The following is a 20,605-nucleotide window of genomic DNA, read 5'->3' as shown; positions in this document are numbered from 1 at the left end:
GGTAAGTGAATAATGAGATAATTTTCATTTTTGGGAGAGCTATTCTTTTAATGTGTTAATTAGGGATGGCCACGAGTACTCGGACGTGGCAGCAATGATCGATCATGAAAACGATGATCGATAGTGATCACGCATGATGTGACTTTTCACTTAATTCAAAATCCAGTGACAATTACCTGACAACTAAACACAAACGTGTGAAAGAGGGAGCATATTTTTTAATTTTGAGATAGATTATATTGTGACTTTGAGGGGTAAATTGATTTGACTTCTCATGGCAAACAAACTGATACGACGCTGCAATGCTATTGTTACAATAATCAAAACAAAGAGAATGTAATTATCTGTGTTCTGAAAACCTGTCCCTGTAAAACTTTTGCTGAACACGCTTTATTATCATTTAATGTAAGAACTTTGACTTGTTAATGGATATTATTTAATAAAAGTGAATGATAGTCACTGACTAAACCTCCCTGCCCTGCGTGACGTAACACACACCTGCATCTTGAAGAAAGGAATGAAGATTTATGCTCGAGATTCCAAGTTAGATATCCGATATAAAGTGTCATTCCGTTGCAGTTTCCTCAGTTGACAGGTGGAAATTCAGACTCTCCGAGTTGAACGAACGCTTCATGAATCACAGCAACAACAATACAGAGCATCGTGGCTTTCCTCACAAGAGCGCACATTTGGACACACACACATTTAAACATACGCACCAAGCGCGTGTGGCAGTGTACAGCAGGCGAGTGTTTCAAACAGATAGACAGAGCTAGACAGAGTGCAGTTAAATGCAATACAATGCAGCATCTTCAAAACTGAACTTCAATTTAACATGCACATTAAAACGCAATGGTTATGGCATCTCCTTTTATTTGAAAATAGACGGTTCAGATAGTCACAAAAAAACAACAAGATGCAATGCAGCAGTCATAGATGTTTGTAAGACATGTTATTATACAGTTATGAACATGTAATTGCCCCTTTAGAACTCGACGAGTACTCGAGTAATTAGTCAGAATACTCAAGTAGACAAAATGACCAAATGCCCATCCCTAGTGTTAATATTTTGATTAGTTTACTGATTCAGTGTCCCCACAGTCATGTAAAACCTGGAAATATCAGGGAATTTTAAAATTGTGATTTCAAGACCTGGAAAAGTCATGCAAATTATTTTTATAATGAAATATCGAATACTTTTCTAGCTATGTTCAGCTCTGAAATATTTTATTGGCACATTGTACTCTTATACTATTATTGTATTCCAAGTAGCCTGTATATACAGTATATGTATTTAATATGTTTTCTTTCAAGTTACTTTTGATGCCATAAACAATCTTAAGTAGTTTGTCTTTCTTTTTCTTGCCAAATGCCTTCTACACACAACACGACTTTCAAAGCCGTCGGATCATGGTACTATTCATATTGCACAACTGTCTGTCTTGTCATATAATTCATAGCGTTTTCAAATTACACGGAATCAGAGACATGGGTGAACACATTACAAGTCATTTCACTGTTGGTGAATCCCCGACAGTTCTGCCTGGACTCCAAATTACGTTTCACAACAGCGTACACACGAGAAGTGATACGAGATACAAAAACAAATGCATGATCACATGTTATGCGTTTCAGAATATGATGTGTATATTTTTAAATAAAAAATATTTTATTGGTTACAATATGAAAAAGTACCTCATTCTGAAAAATCGATCTATTTGCTTACCTGTCTGTCCAAGAGAATTGGCAATTGCTCTCCAACTCTTCTCTTTCTCCACCCGGTTGTGGTACAGTTCAGATGAAACATCAAATCTGGGTCTCCTGCCAATGTTCCACAAATTTTACCTCCATTGCTTCGGTCCAATGTGACTTTCTCAATACCGCACGCAGCCTGTTGCAGGTACATCAAGACTCACACTGAAACTTTCCCTGCCCCGTTTCTTGCTCTCTCATTGTCTGTAGGTCAACGCTGCAGTTGTATTCAGTCAAAGCATATTTCACATTGCACGATTTGGAATCCGACTGGTCCAGATATTTAATATTCCAAAGTCGCTGATTCTCTCAGATCGCGTCTTTGATAATTCATACATTGGAATCGTTGCTCAAGGGGGTGAGCTCTGATTTGCCTACGATTTCAGGCTTTTGTTGGCGATCACCACAAAACTGTCGGCGAGCGAAAATCGGGCTTAAAATTGTGTAGTGTAAACTCGGCATAAGACACATTAGGGAAAGCATTTATAAAATACTATAAATGCATTTGAAAAAAATGCTGAATTGAATTGTTAATCAAATCGAATTTCATTGCGAATCAAATTGAATTGAATCGTTTTAAATTTGCAAAAATCTTTTTGAATCTAATCCAAAACATTTGAATCATGAATCTAATTGATTCGCTGTCAACACAAAGATTCACACTCCTAATCACCACTTTGATGACATGTTAACTCTTTATAATGAGACCATCAAGCAACTGCTGGGCTCTACTTCGGGGTGGATGATGTAAATGTGTTAGCAGCTAGAAATGTTCAACTATCATTTCTATCGCGGTTATGCAAAATCCCACCACGTGGCAGGGAATTAGTGTTCCAGAAAATTATGATATTATTTTTATAGGTCATTATACTTTTGCATTATTTTGCATTTCTCACAAGTAAAACAAGAAATGGAATGCTTCAATAGACTGTTATATGTTAACTTAGTGTTGCACATTTGCCTACACCGGTGCCATAGTACTACCACATGCTCAAGCTTCATAATACTGGTGGTACAATAGTGTTTTCCATTAAATACTGTTGTATTTATGTACCTAATGCTTATGCAGCAAGACGCTGATAGGAGAGCAAGGCATAGTCAAGACACAACCGGCAAAGACATCCACTTCGGGGGTTGTTCACTCTGAACGAGGTCGTCTTTTTTTATGAAAGCATGCGATAGATGGACGTCTTTGACCATTGCGCCATGTCTTGCTTTTTTTTCTGCGTCTCCTGCAGCAACGATGCTTTTTTTTTGGCGCTGTGTCCATTTAAAACAAAGTTAAACTTTTAAACTGTGTTTTATTAGTTGCACTGCATCTGTTTTAGCCCAAGAATGTAACTCATCGTCAGTGCTTGACACACATCCAAAATTCGAATGCTCATTTTAGCATTTAGCATTTTTATGTTAAATTCAAATTTCAAATTTGACTACTTATTGTAAATTACAACATATACTAATACATTATTAATATTAAAAGTTGTATACGTTACCATTAGTTAATGCATGAACTAAAAAATGAACAATTGTATTTTCATAAATTGACATTAACCAAGATTAATGCTGTAAAAACATTGTTCAATATAAGTTCAAGATACCTAATACTAATGTGAACAAAAATAACCTTATTTTGAAGTGTTATCAGTCTTACCAGTTACCATTCTCACAGTTTTGCCCTCTCTCTTTGTCAGAGTCCTAACCTCTGTCCTTTTCTCTCTCTTGCACACCGTTTCTTTATTTTATCTCTTTTTCTCTTTAAGTTTATGGCCTTCATTCATTCGTTAACAGTGACATTTTGAAGGCCTGAAACCAAAAATGGAATGATTAAGGTAAATAAATATGGGGTGAGCTCATGACTGGGCAAAGTGAGGAAGACAGAAGGAAGGACAGTCATTTTGAATTCTCCATTTGGCCTGAGGGGTTTGAAAGATCTCAGAATTGCTGCCATTCTCACAGCAGCTGAATAGAGCTCCCTTTGTATGTGTGTAAGCGTGACTGAGCACTGTTCAGTTTTAGAGTTGAACAGAGCAAGTTCTGATATCAGGGTTGTCTAGGTGACTTTCTGTGTTGTTCAGAGGTGCATAGTTTTAGGTCTGCCCCCCATATTAAATAAATGTATGGTGTGCAGTCTTGAGAACAGATGGTAAGAAAAGGACAAAACATTTGAATGTTAATCTGTTTATACAACTCAATAATACAACATTTTATAATAATATATACAATATTATTATTGTATAATTATTAAATTGATATTGTAATATAATTTCAAAAATTATAATTATATTCTAAATTATAATCAATGTTATATTATTATTATTATAAATATTATAATTATAATATAATAATATTGATTTAATTTTAAATATGCCGATTTGTTTGTCATTTTGAAAAGTGATTTATTTATTTACATTATTTTTGTATTAATAAAAAAAATCAATTATTTTTTTAAGTGACACTCCTCATTTTCCACAGTTTTTGTGACCATGTTATGCGTGCAAATTATTCTGTATGTGTAACTGAGTTGAGTTAAATACTTCGTCATGCTTCTGTTAATGATTCTGTGTGTATGTGTGCGTTTTCTAAGCTTGTTTAAGTATTATAAAACAAGTGTGACTCAAATATATGCGTGTACACTCCCTAAATGACCTGCCCCGCCACACACACACACACACACACACACACACACACACACAAAGTTCCAGGCTATTTATAGTTGGCTACATCATCATACCATTAAATCTTCATTAAACTGAGGCCTTTTAGACATGCTCTGAAGACACACTTAATATGACCTTCATTCCAGATGCTCATTGAATAACAACTGAGGTATGATCTGAAGCGAAACGGAGTGGAACTAGATTGGGTTTAGTTAACGCATTGTACTGCTTGCTTTTATCTTTGTGTCTCTCATTATTCAACTACTTTTAACATATTTCACCCTCTTCATCTTTTTATGCCCCTGTCTAGTGGCTGCATCTGCATTCTGTCCTGTTTTGCCTTAATATGACAGCAACACTCTTCCAAATTAACATCAACAAATGTTCCTCCCACACACTGATATCAAGCAGACACTTTTGACTAAATTCTTTGAACATAAACTGTGTTTTCACAGTAAACACCCCCTAGTGTCCAAGCATAGAAGTACAACCTGCATTTTGCAAGCACACATGGGAATTATTTTCCTTGCAAACCTCTGTTTGTCTTTGATGCACCTAGACAGACATAGAGATTGAGAGCACATGAGCTGTTATTTGACTGCACCATTGATGCATTTCATTTTCTAACTTAAGTACTCAGTAGCGGTGTTTCCACTATTGGCCCAAATGAGGGTGTGCTATTGCGAGCCAGAGACAGTGGCGTTCCCACTCTGACTTCCGGGCTTCATTGTGCCGCCACAGCGATTTGTCCTTGGGGCAAACAAGGCCAACTGGGCATTGAAGTGGGGTCAGTGTCAAAGGCGGAATTTTGCTGAGTCAAGTCAGGGGTTTCAGCACCAAGATCACCGAACTTGCAGGTTGTGTATCCAGCTCACAATGGTGCAGGTTCTGGAAAAATAGAAAAAATTGCAGGCAGAGTACAAATCAGTTAAAATGCACAATGGACAAGGCGATGCCCAAAGATCATGGTTTGAGATCATGGATCATGTGCTGGGACACCATCCTACTGTTAGTGGAGAGTCCACTCCGGACACCATAGCAGTTACATTCGGTGAGTTGTCAATGCTAACTTATCTTGCTGGCTTGCTAATGTTTACATACGATATAAACTCAATATTCTAGATAACATGATATCTCCGCTTGAGCTTCCCTCGTGCTTGTGAAATGGGTGGGGTGTGTGACGTTGGCACAAGGGCGGTGTATTAAGGGTAAGTTTTAGGTCAACGCTGCGGGGCCGTTAGCCCAGTGGTGGGAATGCAGATTGTTTTTGGTATCGCGGCTATTGGCCTAGGTTGGCCATTTGTTAGCCCTTGCACGGTCTTGATAGTGGAAAAGCAGCTAATGAATTGCAGAAATTGGGAACCAGCATATGTGTCTGAGTTACAGGTCTGCAAGTGCTTTAAAAATAAACCTGACCAGTACTCGAATGGTACAGTCAAATTTTAAGCCAGGGCCCGACCCCGAAATCGTTTACTCTCTTTATAATTTCTTCTCCTAGCAAGTATTGTTGCAATAGGCTGTATTTTATGCAAGCATCGTTAGCAACATTCGTAACAGTATTGAAACAGTAAACATACACTGTTTTATAAAGGCCCAGAGCCCCTGAATACACTACAGCAGAAAAAATTTCGGATGGCTTGTTCATTTTTTCATTAATTACAAACCCGACCTGAACCTGAAGTCCTACTTGAAAAGTGACCCTGGTGGGCTCTCAGGTCCCGTCAGGCCCAGGTCGGGTTGCAGATTTCTAGTATCAGATTTCCTGTTGTAACTGTGAAAACATATAACTCTCACACTCAGCTCATACACTTTAGTGGAGTAGATTGGGTACATCCACTTCAGCACCTTATATTCCATTTACACCGTGCATAAACCGCAGTGAAGCTTTATTTCTATTCTTCATCAACAGTACAGAAAATGCTTACCAACAAAACTACTGTAAGCATTCCCAGTTACATCTTATTATGATCAATTACAAATATCTTTCACATTGATTCTTGAATTGATGCACCCGTAACTTGGAATGTTTAAAGACAGTCATGAGTTTCCAATGGATAAATACAACATTCTTGTGGCATTCATGTGTGCTTATGTCAAAATACATTTCTCCTCACTATGGTCAGAAACATACTTTACACAAGTATGCGTAAACAGATCCGAGCAACACACATCATTGGTATAATATAGATAGTCTCAGAGTTACTGTTGAAAGTAAGGAAGTAAAGGGCGGGACTTATTTACAATTTCCCTCGCTGTCTTAATCTCTCGCTCTGCTTATTTGTCCTCTATCTGCAGCTCACTCCCACTTCGTTTCCGTTTTTTATGCCTTTCTTTAGTCGAGGGGGAAGCTGTGTCTCTGTGTTCTGTAGTGGGACTGATAAAGAGGGTCTCAGTGGGGGGTGGACTGACTGGAGATTTTATTAGCAGTATTTATCACGGCTGGGTGGGCACACGCAGTTTGATAGAGGGTGTGACATGGATAACGAGGAGGGAAGAAATACATCCCTCACGGAACAGCACGACGACATCACTCACTCTGAGCTTGCAGCCACAACACACGGGGTAGGCCTGGTGAAGACACCCCAAATCCTTTTATAGCAGAAGCTGAGCAAAAACTCAGAAAACTTAGAGTTTTGTTGAAGGATGTTCAGAAATACAATTTTAGATTTGAATTTACAATGGAAATAATATTAATGGAGTAAATATTCATTGTATAATAGGTATTGGAGGGTACAATTTGTTGTACAAGTTGGTTGTGCATCAAGTATTTGTTCAAAGAAAGTGGCCAACACTGTTTTTATATATGCAGTGTTGCAATACTTTATACTTTTTTATGCAATAAGTTCTTTGCTTTCCGTGTTTACTTGCACTTCCTTAAAAAAAAAAAAAAGCAAGCTGTTTTTGTCACAATCTTTGACTTTCTTATTTTCTCCTTGCGTCATTTCTCTCATTCCTGTATATTTCCCCATTTCAGTGTTTTTTCAGGAGTTAAACTGTGTTCCTGTGCAGACTGACTTTTTGTTTTTGTGGACAGCACCCTCCCCCATCATCTAATATCTTTGCGAGTTGCATCACGTCATTTCCCCTCATCACCCTCTTCCTCCTCTGACTCTCCCTTGTGCTTTACTGTCATTGTTTATGGGTTTATGGTTTTCCTTAGTTTGACACCCTTATTTGCATCACTCTGACTAAGTGATTTTCTGTTCCTTCGTGAAAACTGACGTAGGCCTGTCGCGATTATTAAATAATCGTCTGATCGCGGTTATTTAATCTAAACATGGTTATTTGATAACCGCAATTATTGTGTACTTCAATTTTAAAAGGAATTTTAAGCTAATAGGCTAAATGTCATCAATGGCACAAATGTCAATCAGCCGCTTCTGTCTGGAAGAGCACGTGAACTGCTTTTCTCATGCGCACTGATGCATGCACCATTAGCGATCGTATAATGGCAAAAGTTTCTGGTCATTGTGAGATCATATACGCAGTGTTAATGACACAGAAGAGGAGATCTGCGTTTACTCTATTTCTGTGGAGTGATGAAATGTTGAAACAAAATCTCAAAGTTTTGCTTCATGAGAAATAAGTGCTCGTGGTTTTTATCAAAGAGCATTAAAAATGTGTGAAAGTGAAGAAATTAGGACAGAAATATTTACTATTGCAGAACATAATATAATATTTACAAAATTATATATATATTTTTTTATAAAAATATATAATATAAAATACAGGAGTTTCAAAACAACAGTGTAATATAAACCTGACCAAAAACGAAAGTTGACCAAAAAGAGGGACAAATGTATTTAGAAATATTATTGATATTTAAAACATTCTTTTTTATGTCATTTATACATTTTTAAAGCCTTAAAAGGAAATCATATCCCTGTTTTATTATTTGATTTATATCTTTGAAGATAAATATGAAATGTGACATTTAATCTTGAAAGCCCTAAAATAGACAATTCTCATAATTGTGCCAAATTTCATAATCATGACAGCCCTAAACTGACCTGCCCCACCACAGTGAGGTTCACTCTGCATCATTTTATTTTTACATTGTATTATCTCAGTTGAGGTCTGATGATTGGCACCTTTGCAAAATGGCTGAAATGGTGCTGTAGTTTTAGGCTCTAACCATAGTTGCTGTAACATTATCAGTGTAACCACAGCGATTAGCTCTGATGTCATGACTGAATCCCCTATGAACTGCTTTAGGGTTATTCTCGTAGTGTTTGTTTACCACCAACAACCTATGAGTCAGCAGTTGCACTTTGGACTTTTAAAGGTGCACTAAGTAAGTTTGTCCACATTTCAAATAAATTCAATAGAATTTTGACCAATTCAATTAAACTGATATACATTCACATAAGAAGAAGACTTATGCCACTGGTCAAAACAAATCTGTGATTTGCAGGGTTCCCATTGTCATGGAAAACCTGGAAGTCGGCATGAAATAAAAATGTACCCTACTTATTTTCTTAATGTATGCTACTGGTTTTATTGTGAACAATTTATCGATGCATATTTGTTTATATATATATATATATATATATATATATATATATATATATATATATATATATATATAAATAAAATTACCTCCTAAATCTTCTTTGACTTCTCTTACCTCCCGTATGTGAGACCTCATGGCATTTGTGTCCAATAGCCAATAGTCAAATGTTTTTTAATCAAGGTCACATGATGGCATGGGAGGAGCAGACGTATGAGCGACGAGCTCTGCGCACTTTGCTAGTTTTTAAAAGAATTATTTTCATGTTTTAATCCGGTGAGATTCGATACGCCAAGTTACATATTCGTTCTTTGTGGTAAATATGGCAAAGAATTCAAAATCCTCGGGCTCTGGAGATATAAAAAGACAATTACGTGCTCAAGATGAAACCTCTGATGGGCCTGCAGACCGGGGACTCGATTTGGATGGCAGGGCTGGGAAATTCAGCGTCAACTGTCCAACATGTCGGTGATACTGACGGAGGTTGTTGCTGACTTGGAGGATCTTGCTGTAATATGACGATTGATTACAGCAATGTACCACTACAAGTTAACCTTACCTGTCAGAGTCCCAGTCATAGCCCCGCTGCATTCATCAGTAGTTTTGGAGGAGGACTCCTGTGCTGGGCATGTTCATGGAAGCTCTGTGGCAGGAGGACTCTGAGAGGATGACTGCACCAGCTCGGTCTTCTTGCAGTTGAAGACGGAGCAACTTTCTGCTCTTAAGTTTATTCCGTGCACTGTCAAGTGCTTCATCAGATTTGTCGTGTTGCCGGTCTTGGCAGCAATTATCTTGTCGCAAATATTGCATTGCACACTGTTGGCATCGAGCCTGGTGAAATGTTGCCACACTTTTGATCTTTTCCACATCTTTTACATCTATGGGGGTTGGGACGCATACACACTACAGCCTCACGCAGTACCGCCGCTCCTATACGCATACTACGCAGACTGCGTAGGGCACCAACTCCCTAGGAGGGCACCAGAAAGTCCTTACTCGCACGTTATATGTTATTCAAGGACCCGAAAGCAGTTGCGGAACACAGACGTTCACTTCACGCTCAAATCACGCGAACACCCCTGGAACTCTGCGTAGGTCATCAATTTGGCCAGCGGCGGCCCTGGCCTCACGTGTGAGCCGTGTTTCTAGGCATAACCGGCCTAAACTTGTATTTTTCCTTGATGTTTAAACACAGCCAATCTCTGGCACTTTTAGATTTGGGCAGATCTAACATGCTACATGCTTATCACTGACGTTGACGAGATTAACCCTTTACATATCGAAATTTGGTAGGGAACAACAAGAATTTTTTTTATACTCGATTGTTTGGAGGCAAATCAGTCAGTGCCTAAAATGTATCGAACTCGATACCCAGCCCTACTCTTCCACACTTGCTCGTTACTGCCATAGCGTGAATCAGCCGAGTCTCGGTTGACAAATGAACTCAACAGAGATATATGGTTGTCACAAACAGTAATACAGGTAAAAAAGGTAAACCTGCAATAAAGGAGTTGAGACATCTTCTCTCAAATACATAACTTTTTGTGATTTGCATTGCTTACCTAAAATAAATCTTAAAAGAGGGTAATAGATAATTATGTGTCATTGCTTTTGAAGCTAGTATTGGATATAAATGTCTTGTTTTGAGGGCAGTGTATCTCTGGTGTGTGTTCACTAGGTGGCCAGTGTGTCATGAAAGTGACAACAGAACAGATCATCATCTTTCTATATAAGGCCAAACATTTTGACATTTCTCAAAATGTAGATTTTAATTGTACATTGTCATTTTTTAAGAGTAGTGCATTCTGCTGCAGTATATGTGCTTGTCACAGGTTTTTTTTAAAAAATTGTAAAGAACCACACTTTTACAAGTATTATTTATGCCTATTGGCTATTTTTTTTTAATGGGACAAGCCGTTCGACATGCCCCGCCCCTACTTTCTAATTCAGTTGGAAAATTGTTTACAAGGCCTGGGAAAGTATGTAACAAAATGAAATGTAACAAAATCAAGGGAAAAAAGGTGAATTAATATTTTTAGTTTTTTACAGCTCTAAAATATTTCATGAGCTAGATATTGCTCTTGTGTAGTGGTGCATGATATGTCGGTGAATTGTTCTTTTTGAGCAAGTTATTTTCAATAAATTAGTCTAAATGATTCGTTAGCAAATCAATCTGAATGAAAATAGTAAAAAAAATAATTATGAAAAGATAATCACAAATGCCTTTAAATTGAATGGAAAAGAAATGGAAATGAATTGGCCAATAAGGGTGGGAACCTTTAATTTGATCATAGTTCTAATTTGAATATATAGGTTCTGTGGCTATGTTTCTATGGGAAACATATTCAGGTGGCATTTTTGACCATTTAGCATACATAAGTAACTATTTGGGGTAGAATTAGCTAGTGTGTGTTGGCCATGTAGAAGAGGGTTGTTTCAATGCCAATGAGTCACAAATCTCTCACACACACTCCTCACATCAATCACATATTACTGAAATGACTCAGTGCATGCCAAACTTTACTGCAATAGACTACCCACTGTGTGTATGCTTATCTGTGTTTGAATCTCTGCAGACGTTGAAACAATGTTTAGTATATTTTGCAATTATCCCCTGATAAGTGCTAGCCTTGGGCTCTTCTGTATTAATTTGTTTTTAGATCAGATAGCAGTCTGATCTCAAAGCCTAGTGCACGACTCAAGCTTGTCTACTTTGATGTATTGAGGCCCACTGTGGTCTGATTAACATGCACAGATGATGGAAAAAAAGTAATGCTTCAATCGCATTATCTTGGTCTGTTAGTCCAGCTTCACAGAGTTTTTGGGGATTTCAGGTGGATAAGCATTTTACATGACATTTTAAAAGGACAAGAAATTATTGTTTTAGTCCAACTAAAAGTGCATTCAAGATGCAGCAGATGCAGAAGTGGTATATTGCGTGGAAAGTATTTCTCTCCCATTATTATCAATAAAGTTGTCTTGCAGTGCCTGTTGTGGCATATTGCTATGTGTCTGTTGTTGATGGATGCCCCGTTTCTATATTTGATGCACTGCACAGCTATTCCAGTCACTTTATTTTCTCTGTCCAACTTAAAATTATTTTATTTTCAAATAGCATTAATTTAATTTTATTTGTTATATTTAAATAACTTGAAACCGTTAAACGCGGTCTATAGCAGGCACGTCCGTTGATGGGACGCAACGCAACGCAATGGCTTGAGCTTGTGTTCACTGGATGCATCGATACGAACGTTCTAAACCATTTATTTGGAAGTAGTAGCAGCAACATGTGCAATGCAAAATGGAACGGGATATCCGTTTACAGTTAGTGTAGACAGCAGCATTGATAATAGAGGATTCTATTGCTTTTGTTGAGATGTGTCCGGTATCGACAGGATGTTACATCAAAGCCAGATTGTCTCTGGCCTACTAATTTAAATAAACATTGTTTCTATCCATAAACGCAATTGTAATATTATGTATAATATTTTTTATAAACAGCAGTTTTCTGTGCAGTTCAGTCACAGAAAACTCTGACACAGAATATTTTTCCAGTCTTACAACTTGGTATATCTTGGTATCTCTCTCTCTCTCTCTCTCTCTCTCACAAATTCACTTTTCTCCATGTTTCTTGTTCTCTCTTTCTCACTCTACTTCTCTGAATAGTTGTGTATTGTCCATTCCCCTCTCTGTTTCTTAGTAGTCTTCTACCACATATGCAATCCATGGTTAATAACGTGGAGTGAAACGTGGAACTTGGCAAAGCCAACATAACATAGAGTATGTATCATTGTTACTAAACCATGGGTATTATTATTAACATGAAAAAAAGAGCATACACACGTGCATACACACACATGCCATATCCTGACTGCTGGTGTCATCTAGTAAAGCCAAACCTCACAGAAAACAGGAAGAGACCGTGCAGAGGTTTAACCGGATATCCTGCACAGAGAGGGTGACCTCTGACCACAGCTTTCCTTTCCTCGTTACTCTCTAGCTCTCTCTTTCTCTGTCTTTTCCAACTCACTCTCCCTCTGTTTCCATGCTACTGGATGGTGTCATTGTACTGGAGGAAAGAGAATGTGTTGGTCTGGTGAATGGGATCACTGGGAATATCTGGACATACAGGTGACATTCCATGATTGACATGATTGTTGGTCGTTAGAAAGAATAATCTATACTACACTTTATTTTTGTGTTTTAAATGAAAAAAATCTGCTTATTGCATGTATTTCCCATCAGTTAAATAGTGGAGTGTTGCTATAGCAAGGCAGTGATTGCAAAACTGCCACTATAGTACACAGTTTCACAAAGTCGGCTGGATTTAGGATGGCAAAACAGTGGTAGATCATTGGCTAATTGGAATATTGTGGAAAAATATTTTTGATTGTTTTATGGGTGGGTTTAGTGGGCAAAACAAACCTGTAAAAACAAAAATGTTTTGCAGTTATATAAAAGTTGTTTTAGTTGCAGTTTTTGTGTGGCATGCAGTAGTTTGTTGTTTTTGTTTTTACACTGGATTCATATGGTCAGTTCTTAGACATAGTTACGTCCTGTTCCTGTTAAATCTTATATTGTTGTATGAAAGTGAGCTGTTGCTTTGTAATGATCTTTCTGTCTGTTTTTTTATGTCTTTGATCCAGAACTTCAGTATTCTGTGTTTCTGTTGTTTCCTTTTTGGACAAAACTCAAACTAAGCTTTTTCCGCGAGTTTGCATTCAGTCATTGTAATTGAGGGTTGGTGCTAATTTACGTAGTCTTGATAAGTCAGTCAAAACATATTTAGGTTAAAACATCTGTTCTCGAAGACGAGATTGTTGATTTGATTGATTGCAAATGCTCCAAGTTCATTCCTTTGTGTGAAAACATGGCGAAATGACATAAAGTTGACTTTCACTTTGACTTATATATTTTGACTTGAATATTTTCATTGATTTCTTGAATTTAATTGAAATAGTTTTTTGGCAGGCAGTGGTGAATGTTACAGATCTTTGGAGCAGTGATTAGTATCCTGATGTGGAAGTCAAGACTAGCAGGATGGGAAACAATGGGGAAAGTAACCTCAAAAGTCTTGATTACATTGTTAATGTTTGTAAGTTGCTTTCAGCGAGAGCTGGAGTTCAGACTCTGTGATCTGTGAGATCTTTGAGTCTAATATGATTCATCAAGTACATAGAATGATTAAAACATCCCATTACAGTACAACACTTATTTTTCTGAATGTTTCTAGACACAGCCTAATTAGATTAGAAAATAAAGTTAAAAAGCTAAATTAATTTAAAAAGTTTTCAGATTTTTTTGATATATTTGAGGTCTATTTGAGGATATTCTAAACTGTATGTTGTGTAACAGACAAGAAATATGACTGGGACTAGTTTCAGCATCAGAAAGTAAGCCCATGGACTGTCTGATACATATTATTTTTCAACATTGGAAGTCTTTCAAAATGGCAAGTTCCAGTCTGATTAGCTGGCTTCCACACCATTTCCAAGAGTCACGATTTGAAAGGCACCAGGCAGCTATAACAGTGTTTTTGAGGCAGAACTAGTCATTGGAATTGACAAAGTTTGTGGCATTGATTTTGCATGTTAATGAAATAATCAGTACTTATTACTTTTGGACCAAGTTCTGGCCACAAATTTTACCTGCAATTTTAACCCATAGCTAAGACTGTTGTGCCATATTTGATCCATACATTTAGTGGATTAATTGAAAGATTCATTAGCTACTGTTAAGATATTTGAAGCTGAATTTGATATGTACATTTGATTTAATTCTGACCTAGATATATTAAATTACACTTATGGCTGGCCCGGCATCATCTGTAATTTTCATATTTCTGTTTACAGAGTGATCCCGGTGGGCTGTCTGTTCTAGAGCAGCTGGGATTGGACCACAGCTCGGATTTCTCCGACTCTAGTGTTCAGCAGCGATTGGATGAACAGCGAGAACGTATCCGTAGAGAAATCCGGAAGGAGCTGAAAATTAAAGAGGGAGCAGATAATCTCCGCAGAGCCACTACAGATAAACGCAATGTCCAGCAAGTGGAGAGTCAGTTACGGAGCTCTAACCGACGCCTGGACTCACTCCACGCTCAGCTACAGGAACTGGATGCTCACATTGTTGTCAAAGGGACGGATGATTCACGTGGTGAGTGGGCAGAGCATTGAGTGTTGATGAAGTAATGACTTTTAAATTAAAAGAGCAAATTAGTAATCATCTACTTATTTTACTATAGCTATTGACCTTATGTACCAGAGAAACCCGTGAAAATTTTGTCTCGGAACTTCTGTTCTAACGGTTCTAAATAGATTTCTATGGTGTTTATGTCAATGTGTAATTAGCTAGCAAAGTTGATTTACAGCTTATAGAGTTGTCAAAAGATATCATGAGTATTTTAAAGTGTTCAGGGGATATCATAATAACTGGAAGCACAACGGGAAGATTTTAATACAAGAAGAGTAGTTCATAAATACACAAGATCCCACCTTTGTTCTGTGGACATACTGATATGCCTCTGTGCTCATGAAACTCTAAGAGACAACACTCTCAGATATTTTTAAGTCATTAAAAATATCTCGTACGACACCTCTGACCATCTTCTCGTGTCATTCACCCATCGTGGTATAGTTAAGGTAAGCAGATTTTTTTGAGTGTTAAACCGGAACTCGGGGAGGGGTTCAACTATATATATACACACACACATACATGTGAAAGTGTTTTATTTAATATTTACAACAATTTTAATTATTAACCAGTTGAAATCAAAAAATTAAGCAGAAGAAATTTTTTCTGAATGTGACCTGCCAGGTCCAAATTACCTACGTGGATATTGAAAAAAGAACATTTAGAGTGACAGAAAAAACACCTCATTAGCATTTTCACGTAGTAAAGGGGTGCTGTAGACCATCACCTCTTGGGGAAAAATACTTTCTTTGCTCCCACACGTAATCCATTTTGATCGACTCTTCTCAGTAGCTTCAATACAAACAGGAAGTTAGATGACAAAATTTTTATGGAAAAGGGGCGGGCTGAATAAGGTGAATAAGTATAGATATAAACATATATTTTAAACAGTGTTTGGACTATTAAGTAGATGTTAATAGTCAAGTTTAACAGATAGCTAAACAACGTTTACACAATATACTGATGGCTGATTGAGTGAAAATTTCCAGAACAGTTCTGATTTTGCATCTGTTGTTCTAATATCATAAATATTTAAAACCAACAAGAACAATTATGTTTAAAGTCTCAAATATAATTTATTAATGACTGAAATATTAATTATTTATGTATTTTTTGATTTTACATTTTGTAAGTTCCATTCTTAAATCCCTCAGCAATTATGTAGACATTCACACAAAGGTAACAGATCATCCAAAAATTTTGTTTACACTGATTACAGTAGAGCCAGCTTCCTCTACTTAGATATTAGCCACTAAAATAAATCTGGTCTCAATAAATCTGAAACTTTTCACATTTTACTTCTAGATGAAGCTCCTCATTCTCCAGGCACAGAGAGCCGGTCTTCGGCGCATAACGAGAGAGTCGCTGCGCTGGAAAGACAGCTAAACATTGAACTAAAAGTGAAACAAGGTGCTGAAAATATGATCCCCATCTATGCCAATGGCTCCACCAAGGTATATACACACAGTCTGTCAATAATAGAAATGAGATATTTACTTATGTAAGGAATAACTACAATGATGCTTGTGTCTGTGAAGGATAAGAAGATGTTGCAGACTGCACAGCAGATGCTGCAGGACAGCAAGACAAAGATTGACATCATCCGCATGCAGATTCGTAAAGCTGTACAGGCTTATGAACACAACGATGATTCACAGGGTATGGCTGTGTGTGTGTGTGTGTGTGTGTGTGTGTGTATGTGTGTGTGTGTGTGTGTGTGTGTGTGTGTGTGTGTGTGTGTGTGTGTGTGTGTTCACTGGGACTGGGAAATAGATATTAAATGTTCACTATACATTGGCAGACAGGTTCTGCTCTTATGGAAAGAAATTGTTACTTTTTTCACCAAAGTGGCATACAGCTGATCTTAATGTATAGTCAGGACATTAATAACATTTACTAATACAATTTACTAATAATGTTTATTAGAAACTGCGTCAAAGAGTTCTCATCAAAAAATCCTCCACGTGCAGCAATGACAGCTTTGCAGATCCTTGGCATTCTAGCTGTCAGTTTGTCCAGATACTCAGGTGACATTTCACCCCACGCTTCCTGTTGCACTTGCCATAGATGTGGCTTGTGTCTTGTCGGGCATTTCTCATGCACCTTACAGTCTAGCTGATCCCACAAAAGCTCAGTGGGGTTAAGATCCATAACACTCTTTTCCAATTATCTGTTGTCCAATTTCCGTTTCTTTGCCCACTCAAACCTTTTATTTTTCTGTTTCAAACGTGTTTTTTTCTTTGCAAATCTTCCCATAAGGCCTGCAGCCCCTGAGTCTTCTCTTTACTGTTGTACATGAAATTGGTGTTGAGGTGGTAGTATTCAATGAAGCTGTCAGCTGAGGACATGTGAGGCATCTATTTCTCAAACTAGAGACTCTGATGCACTTATCCTCTTTTTTTATTTGTACATCTGGCCTTCCACATCTCTTTCTGTCCTTGTTAGAGCCAGTTGTCCTTTGTCTTTGAAGACTTTAGTGTACACCTTTGTATGAAATCTTCAGTTTTTTTGGCAATTTCAAGCATTGTATAGTCTTCATTCCTCAAAACAAAGATTGACTGACATGTTTCTAGAGAATGCAGTTTCTATTTTGTCATTTTTTATCTAATATTGACCTTAAGACATACCTGTCTATTGCACACTGTGGCAACTCAAAAACAAACACAAAGACAATGTTAAGTTTAATTTAATGAACCAAAAAGCTTTCAACTGTGTTTGATATAATGGCAAGTGATTTACTTGTACCAAATTAGCAATTTAGCATGATTACTCAAGGATAATGTGTTGGAGTGATGGCTGCTGGAAATGGGGCCTGTCTAGATTTGATCAAAAATGACTTTTTTCAAATAGTGATGGTGCTGTTTTTTACATCAGTAGTGTTCTGACTATACTTTGTGATCAGTTAGTTGAATGTCACTTTGGTGAATTAAAGTACCAATTTCCTTCCGTAACAGCAAAATCTCTACATTATTCCAAACTTTTGGCCGCCAGTGTATAATTGTGATAATTTTGTGATTATCTTAGTTGCAAACCTTCAGTAGAAAAAACAGATAGAGTTGGCAAGTTCGATTCATTTCTGTGAATCAGTTCAAACTGTCCATTTTAATTAATCAATCTGAAATAATCCATCACTCCAATTCAATCCTTTTTGTTTTTGTTCACAGAATTCTATGTAAACTGTTTTAGGTGCCAAGCACAGAAAGTGTGAAGCCCTACTTCTTATTATTATTTTTACACTAAAAGTCTATGGCAGCCCATGAAATTTGGCACACTGATGGAAAATACTCAAATGTAACTGACCCAAATTTGGGGTCTCTCACTTAAACCCTCTAGTGCCACCAACAGTTCAATGTGTCACTTACGTTTTGGCCTATAACCTTTGAACCGTAAGTCCTAGATAATTATTTATTTATTTAAAAAATTTTTTTTTCATTTTTTTAATCTGATTCTTTGTTCATGCCCCACATGAAATTAGCATAGTTTTTTAGAAACTTACTTTGTCATCACAAGCATGACCTGAGGATACCTGCAGCGTTTCGGCACAGTGCCACCTAGTGGTTAGGATATATACAAAATATTTTTGCTTATAACTTCTGAATAGTTTGGCCTAAAATGATGAAGCTGGTCTCTTTAGATTCCTTGGGTAATGCCGAGAACAGTTATACCTAATTTCCCACAGTCGTCCATACTTCCTGTCCAAATTTTTTATTTATTTGAATCATGCTTGTGTAATGCATCAACGAATTTAATGGAAACATGCTAATAAGGATCTGAGGCTATATCTTTACAATGCTTTGCCATATTGCCATGAAACTTTGTATGTGCTATAGTGACCACACCCTGACAACATCACCTAAATTTGGTGACAGCACCCCCTATTGGTCAAAAGTTACAATTAATTGTATTGTAATATTAGTAATTCTTCCTGTTTTTTATGCTGCTTTTCTTAAAGTCATAATCAGTGATGTCCAGTGATACTTCCTTACATGCCATTGGTGATCTTGGCCCTGTAATTGCTGCTTGCAGCTATATTTTACTTCTTGCATTAAACATTTTCAATATACCTTGCACACAAAGGATGTTTAGTTGAAATTATAGTTTCTATAACAGGAAAAAGCCATTTCAACGCAAATATTTAGTGAGGTATTTATATACCTTGAAAATTGTTAAAAGGCTGAAAGATATTGCTAGAATTTGTTTAATTTCTTTATCTGTATTGGCCAGCCCTTCACTACAGTGTTATTGCTTAGAGTTCAATTTCATAGACGAGCAGAGAGATAAACAGATCAATAACCACCTGGATCCCAGAAGACAAGTGGTGTGTGATTGCAGGGTGTGTACAGGGTGAGAAGTGTGCTTGTGGAATCTGGAAATCAATAAATGTCTGAAACATTGTTTGAGTGAATCAAACACACACACACACAGGGTTAAGCTGATCTCAGCTCCTTTTCTGTCCCTTACTCTTCTTTCAATTATGTCTCCACACATACTCAACAACACTTTTCAATCTTAAATGCTTTTAAAGTAAATTTACTCCATGACCTCATCATTCAAACATAGACCAGAGGCAGGATCATATGACACAGAAATATTGCAGGCTCAAAGCGTCATTATAAAAAGCACATTCTTTAATATTTCTGAATAAACATATCAATGTGTACATGTTCACACATCTTTCCCTAGAGTCTGTTTCTAAATTATGTTACATGGGCTTACTGGTGTGGTATTTAGATCCATGCCTTTTATTGGACAAAAACTTCCACGGTTAATCCTTCTCACTCTTCATACCTCACTTATACCAGAGTGGGGTTATTTTAGGCCTATTTTTACATATGCTGTCTCCTATAGAAGGGAAAATTAGACAGGTAAAATAAATAGAGCTACCTTTATTTCAAGACATTTGTTATCAGTTAATATTATAAAAATTAGTCTGTGACAGAAAGCCACAAACAATTGGCCTTTTAAAAAAAATGTGATCCATTGGGTCAACTTGCCTCAAAGTTAGGGATACATTTGCTGTGTCACAACAATCAGTAAACCTCAAATTTAAAAGAAAAAAAAATACTTTGGCCAGCAAAAAACACTCTTTGTATAAAAAATGTTTCCCTTTTCCCATGTGCTTTTACTGTTCACAGCCAGATAGAAATGATTAAAGGTTCATACAAGGTGCTTGAAGTGCTTGAAGTACTTGAATTTGGCTTTTTCAAATTTAAGTCCTGGAAAACCCTTGAAAATAGACATTTTTAACAAGAAGTGTTTAAAAAGTTTTTGAATTATAGAAAATCTTTAAATAAGTTGCCTAAATCATTTAATAAATTTAATGTATTTATTTATTTATTTTTGGAAAAACACAACGACAGACCACTAGACCGCTGCTGAAGCAGGCATCGCATAGACGGCGCTGTCAAGTGGCACCTGTTACTTTTGGTAGCGCTGTTTAGAATGGGCCAATCACAATCGAGTGTTACTGGAGGATTTAAAAATATATATTGTATAG

The 20,605-nt window shown here is 37.0% G+C and overlaps 1 protein-coding gene across 3 annotated transcripts in view; it reads left to right on the top strand.

Annotated features, from left to right (window-relative positions):
- The window catches only part of pkn1a (protein kinase N1a), a 60,700-nt gene that overhangs the window by 21,598 nt on the left and 18,497 nt on the right, over positions 1-20,605 (top strand). The window contains exons 1-4 of one of the 3 annotated variants that reach the window (XM_052126969.1): positions 6,743-6,971; positions 14,772-15,072; positions 16,414-16,562; positions 16,647-16,767. In XM_052126969.1, coding sequence (XP_051982929.1) covers positions 6,885-6,971; positions 14,772-15,072; positions 16,414-16,562; positions 16,647-16,767 — 658 coding nt within the window. In that variant the 5' untranslated portion in view covers positions 6,743-6,884. Of the gene's footprint in view, positions 1-6,742; positions 6,972-12,972; positions 13,051-14,771; positions 15,073-16,413; positions 16,563-16,646; positions 16,768-20,605 lie in introns of those variants that run through there. The other 2 variants (XM_052126970.1, XM_052126972.1) reach the window with 2 other exon arrangements.

The sequence above is a fragment of the Xyrauchen texanus genome, chromosome 5, assembly GCF_025860055.1.
Source record: "Xyrauchen texanus isolate HMW12.3.18 chromosome 5, RBS_HiC_50CHRs, whole genome shotgun sequence".
NCBI lineage: Eukaryota > Metazoa > Chordata > Actinopteri > Cypriniformes > Catostomidae > Xyrauchen > Xyrauchen texanus.
Note: the sequence above shows the minus strand (reverse complement) of the source record. Positions and strands in the feature narration are given on the sequence as shown.